The sequence below is a fragment of the Argentina anserina genome, chromosome 5 (genome assembly GCF_933775445.1).
Source record: "Argentina anserina chromosome 5, drPotAnse1.1, whole genome shotgun sequence".
Classification (NCBI taxonomy): Eukaryota; Viridiplantae; Streptophyta; class Magnoliopsida; order Rosales; family Rosaceae; genus Argentina; species Argentina anserina.
This window is the reverse complement of record NC_065876.1, coordinates 8345712-8351785: the sequence shown is the minus strand read 5'-3', so window position 1 is coordinate 8351785 and position 6074 is coordinate 8345712. Positions and strand designations below refer to the sequence as shown.

At 39.9% G+C, this 6074-nt stretch overlaps 1 protein-coding gene across 1 annotated transcript; it reads right to left on the bottom strand.

The window, feature by feature from the left end:
- Positions 1 to 1203: 1203 nt before the first annotated feature.
- Positions 1204 to 2085, bottom strand: LOC126795219 (uncharacterized). The gene has a single exon (XM_050522064.1). It carries the CDS (start codon positions 1889 to 1891, stop codon positions 1247 to 1249), a length of 645 nt encoding a protein of 214 aa, XP_050378021.1. The 5' UTR covers positions 1892 to 2085; the 3' UTR covers positions 1204 to 1246.
- Between the last annotated feature and the right edge of the window lie 3989 nt (positions 2086 to 6074).

Here is a 6074-nt window from a genome sequence, read left to right as displayed (position 1 = left end):
TTTGCTTGGGTTTTGTCCAGGGAGTTGCCTTTTGTTTTGGTATCGTGTGGCGTCCTCTAGTGGGGTCTCCTTCTCGTCGTACAAGTGCGGTGGTTTGAGTCGGTCAGTGGTAAGAAGAGGAAGGGTGGTGGTGCGATGAGATGGGGAGTCCGTGGCGGAGTTCCACCTTGATCGCCTTTTCGATTTGGGTGTTTTCTGTGCTCGGGTTGATGAGCATCTTGAAGGTTTCCCTTGTTGCTAACGCGGTTGACGAACGACGACGCTCTACTGGGCTTCGGCCGCAGGTTGTCGGCGGGGTGGAGTTTGGCGGCAGCGTGGCGCGGCTCGGGGCGAAGCAACTGGTGTTCTCTGTTGGGCAGTGACCTGGGCTGCCTGCATTCATGGATCGTGGGTATGGTTGGGCTGGGCTTAGGTCTTTTTGGGTCTAGGCTTAGTCTGTAGCTTTTATTTTGTTAAAGTCTTTTATTTTCCTAATAATGCTAACTTTTTGGTGAGTAGTAGTATAATGGGTCTCGGCCCTGTTAGTAGTACAGTTTACGCTTGAATAGGAGTTTAGTCTCCCACTCGACCAAGTGCATGGTTTTGTATTGGAGTTAACCTCCTGCATAACTACTGGTAGTTGTAGACTTCGGCCATATGGGTAACTTGCCCGATGAAATATATCCATTTTCCTTAAAAAAAAACAAACGGCAAATTCTTAGTAGATAGCCTTACATTTCATTAAGATTCGAGCCTCTCATTAGGTGCGGCGAGCATGTCTTGGTCTGGATTCTTACCTTAACCATCCTATTCATGGTTTTGGAGTTACGGGGATCAGATTAAAATCTCAGAGATTCTATTATATTCTTCTGTTAACTTTTGTGATGATTGAACATGAATAAGAAATGCATGTATGAAGTTTTGCATTCTTGTTTCAATAAGTAACGAGATGTAACTTCTGGTTTATGTAGGGAGGTGTGTGTGTGTGTGACAACTTGTGTTCATCAATATGATCTCCCTCGGATTGGAACTTTTGATATTGATATATATATTTATATATTTTTTCTCAAAAAAAAAAGTAACAAGTATATCAGTTTATAACTTTATTTCGAGTTTTGAATACTCATAATATGTGAACACATATTTGTACACTTGCATTGAGAAGAAAACTCTTAAATTCAATTCCGCAAACCAAACAAATACTTTCCTTTGGTAGTATACACACTAGACACATCTCAATTGCAAAGAAATTGAACCAAAATGCCATTTACACATGGTTCCATCTATTTCCCTCTTTACAACCAAAACCAAAAATCTGCCCCGGACATGTAACCGAGCATTCACCGGCCAAAGGTGGCAGCTGTGCCACCGGAGTACCAATAACAGTACCGCACGTGTCAAATGTCGGTGAGATCGAGTTAATTGACTCCACCCTCTGACTGCTCACTGGCGCCAAATTCTCCAACTTAATAGCAACGTTCACGACCCCATTAGTCCTCGTACCGTCCCTAGCCCGTAGCCGGTAACTCAGGTACCGGACTGATCCCGTCGACGGGAACCCGACAATATCATAGGCCGGGATTTGACACCAGCCGAGCTGCACCCGGCCCATTATGAGCCGCTTAGTGTGGAGCTGGAGATGTATGCAAGAATACCTGTTGCTCAAGAAACAAGCGTCTAGAGGAACCATGAACTTGTCGCCCCATGTTGGGTTGATTCCTCCTTCATCGTCTACCCTCGTTTTGTACACTTGGACTTCCTCGTTGCCGGAGGGTCGGCACGGTGTGGCAGCCGGTGGAGAAGTGGTGAGGGTGATGAACGGTCTAATCTTCTGGGAGAAGTGAGAGGAGTTCTTGAGGCCCTGAGCTGATATCACCGTGATCTCCATTACTGGTTGATTATTGTGCTTCATAGCTTTGCGAGTTTGGTAACATGAAGCTGGAGTTGGACTGATGTATATTTATATTTATATGCAGCAGTCAATTTGGGGAAGATGGGGGAGACGATCTAGTTGAGAGTTGAGACACTTTTCTTGGGAGCTTCGTTGTGGAATTATGCACGGGAAAGATTATGGAAATTAAGCGGCTGGAATATAGCAGCTATGTGTGACTATTTTCCATTTCCTTACCCTCTTACTAAGTCAGCTTTAAGTAGGACGTCGTCCTTCTTTTGTGCCTTGTTTTCTTCTTCTAGATATATATACATGTCACAGCTCACTCAAACTCACTCAATCTGTCTTCTTCACTTCTAATGTTTTCAGGTCCATTTTATGACACGGATAGATATAAACTTCTGAACACTACAAGGACTAAAATACATACATGTTGCTCATTCAAAATTTTGGCAAGCTTCGAATTTCTACAAACTCAGAAAATATCTTCAAATTTTAATAAGACGGTGCACAAACAATCAACTAACTATCTTTTTTTCTTTTAAACAAAGAAACCATCTCACTATCCTTTATACATAATGTATTCGATAAAATACCTCAGAAACTTGATCGTATTGGGACATTTCTTGGATCCTACTCGATCGCTAGACAACATTCCAATTCCACATCAAATGTTCTCTAGATTAACTCCAGCACTTATTCAGCGGGGTCGAAAATGTGCCAAATGGCAATACTTAATAACAATGGCAAGTAGATAACGTGCCCCTTGTGGCAAAGTTTGGGACCTAGCTTTGTGTTCTTTGCTTTCATTATATCTTTTCTTGAATTTCCTAGGAAGTTGTCCGGCAGCATACGGCGGGCGTCGAAGTCTTTTTGCAATGACATACTTTTGTTTCTTTCAGTATGTCAAGTTTTCTACAGATTTGATCAATTCTGTCACTGCCGTCTGTGGTCTGCAAGCGTTTTTCTATGATATTTGCGACGCAATTTTTCCTTGAATGATTTCATGGATTTTTGTTTTTCTGGCCGGGACACGATAACTACATACTGTACATAGTAAACACAGAGAAAGGAGAAAATAAACAGTTCCACACTATCCCACTTGTAGAAAATTTAACCAGGACTTCCAAGCCGACCAGTTTCGTCCGTGTTTCAGTTAAATTGCTGACTACAAAGTCTTCAATCAGGTATAGCAAGTTGTAAGAAATTATACGTACGTATCAATAAGTAAATTTGAACTTCTCATCGATTATGGTTGTAAGTCTTTATTGCTTTCCTAGCTCATTTGATCAATCATGGTAGCAAATAGGTAGATTGGTCCCAGCTGCAGAAAATTCTGCATGTATATGATAACACATTATGTGCTTTACAGATAGTAAATACTGCTGACCTTTCTGCAGGATCAAAAGTGAAAGCACTCCTGCTTAATTGACTAACTAGAAGCCATAGATTCGGATCCACATATCCATTTTTTTCACGTGTAAATTTCCAGTTAACAGAAGGCGAGAAATAAAGGCCGGCAAAAGTGAGACTCAGAATACCGGCTACCAAACAGCGATGGTGTTGGGAGAAATATTCAGGACGTACATTCTTCTCATCGATCGATTAGTTTCCAGTTTAGTTTCAACTAGTTGTATGTGTCGAACTGTTGATGACGCAGAGTTTCCATGAAATGGCTTTCGAATGACGTACACTACTACCCGTCTAGTAGAGAAGGTGCAACGAAGTTGTTCTGCGGATGTGGAAGTCGATCAATTTGCCATTGACATTATAGAAAATGTTGGATAGGGTTTAGGCAAGGTCACTGCCAATTCATGTTGAATTTTTCCATGCAAATTTGCTACGGAATTACAAAGCAAATACAGGGAAGTGGGATATGTACAAAAATTGTAGAAAAGTACCACAGGAAAGCCCAAGTTCGTTGATATTTCGTTTAGTTCTGTTGAATATAAAGTCTTCGTCTACCGGCAAATCACATGTATAAGATAATTTCGTACATTTTTACGCTCATAAGAATTCAATTTTAGAATGTGCCTTTTATTACGCCTGCACTCACTTCATGAATGCTCATGTAGTTGTTTACTAGAACTTACTCTACATCAGGGTAGCGTCTATATATGTACGTAAATTGGTCGCAGCTAGCTGCAGATCAAAATTGTAGCTTACAATGGTTCACGTGCATTATATGCTTGTGAGTAGGGAATATTGAAGACCTTTCTGCAGGTTGAAAAGTTATAGGCTTATAGCACTTGTTCACAAATAAGAAAAGTCGCATCCAGAACCATGCATGCACTATGAGTTACAAAATATTCACGTTTATATATATCTTGTGACGTGAAAGTAAGCCCAACATTAGAATAGCAAAAATGTTAGTCTAAACTCCATAGTCTAAACCATGGAAATGTAGTCGGTGATGTGCGAGTTTCGCTCACTTGAATATCGACCTGGCAAATCATATAGCCGGGTTAAAATTGTGTCATATAGTTACTTGCATATACATACTGCTGACATTATCATACAGCAAAAGCTAAAAATGGTACCATATGTATACAACACAATTGATTTCCCACCTAAAAGAACACACATATACTCTCCTGAGTCTCCTCAATAAACTCTACATTAAGGAGTAATAATGTTCTTTAATGCTGATATGAAGTAATTTGATATACTAGCTATTTGACAAAGATATAGAGGTGGTGGAATCCATCAACGCCGTGGAACAAAGGCAAATGGCCTCAAACAAATTAAAGAACTATACTAGCTAGAGAGTTGGCAAACAAGGAGATTTGGGCAAGTATGCCTTGACCTTTCGATCTTCTATATTGAACGACCAAAGGAGAACCATACCTAGAAACTCGGCTGAATGAAGAGACGGTGATTCATAGTTTTAGGTATTTTTCTTAGTTGTGATTCGAATTTCCCACCTTTCAATTCATATCATTCATACTCAGATGCATGAAGCATATATATGCAATTGGCTTTGCATTTTAGAGTTGTTGGATCCTGTATCAGTTGATACACTAGTAGTTCTGCCATCGATGAACAAGGTAGGTTCTGTTTCCCAAATGACATACCTCTAATGAGTGTGGCCTTTGCCATCACTCAAAGGCAAGTTGAAGCATCAGGGTTAGAACTTAGAAGCAGGTTTAAGAGCAGCTGTTCAAGCAGGATACAAACAAATCCTCATTAAGGGAGACTCGATCAAAGATCCTAATCAACTGCATCAACAACACTTCACTTCCTCCCTGCAGGCGAATCAAGACTAGGCTTCAGAATATCAAGTTAATTACTAGCCATTGAACTTTGATGTTATCTCTTTCAAACATGTCTTTAGAGAAGCCCATGCTGTGGCTACAGATCGATGCCCTAGCTAATTTAGGGTACATGAGTTTAGTGACACTGAGATTTGGTGTGCTATGCCCTCCCAGGGCATCCTCTGCTCACAACCTTGGTCAACTACAGATCTGTTACAACCGGTTCTTCTATGTAATTTAGTTTAGGAAGCTTCTATTCATATCTCCAAAAATGATATTTAAACATTCCTACTAATTAGACCTCCAATTTTTTTGATAAACAACTAAAATGCTATTTAAACCTCCCAAATTTTCCCAAAATGCCCATAGTCCAATAAAATCATTAAAACTCTATATTTTACTTAAAAAATTCATTTAATTGATTCAAACCTATTATAACTAGGGTTGTTAATCGGTTCCAGTTCCTGAAGGAACCGTTGGAACCGAACCGTTTAACATCAGTTCGGTTCGGTTCTTAGAAAAAAAATGAAGTTATACAGTAGAACCGAACCGTTTTTAAAACAGTTCGGTTCGGTTCGGTTCTAAAATCACTACTACACACAGAGACTTCCACGGCGTTTGAAAAACGCCATCAAAAGTCTTCCATAGCGTTTTCCGACGCGATCGTCAGACGCCGTAGAAACCGACGCCGTGCTTTTAGAGCCAGATCCATGGCGTTTCAAACTTTAAAAAAAATTATATATTGATTTTCTGATTAATTACAGAAAATCAACTAACACACATCTCATAGATTCTGTAATTTAATCAAAGAAGAACTATTAATTCTACAATACTTTCATGTCCAATTATAACACATGCAACTGTTAATTATAAACCAATGAGTGAATGGAGAACATTACAATAAGGGATAAAGACTAGTATGGTTTTCTCTATCTTTGAAGGTCGGTACT

Bases quoted from the DNA above. Each gene is read 5' to 3' on its own strand.
- LOC126795219 (XM_050522064.1), bottom strand. From the start codon at position 1,891: ATGAAGCACAATAATCAACCAGTAATGGAGATCACGGTGATATCAGCT.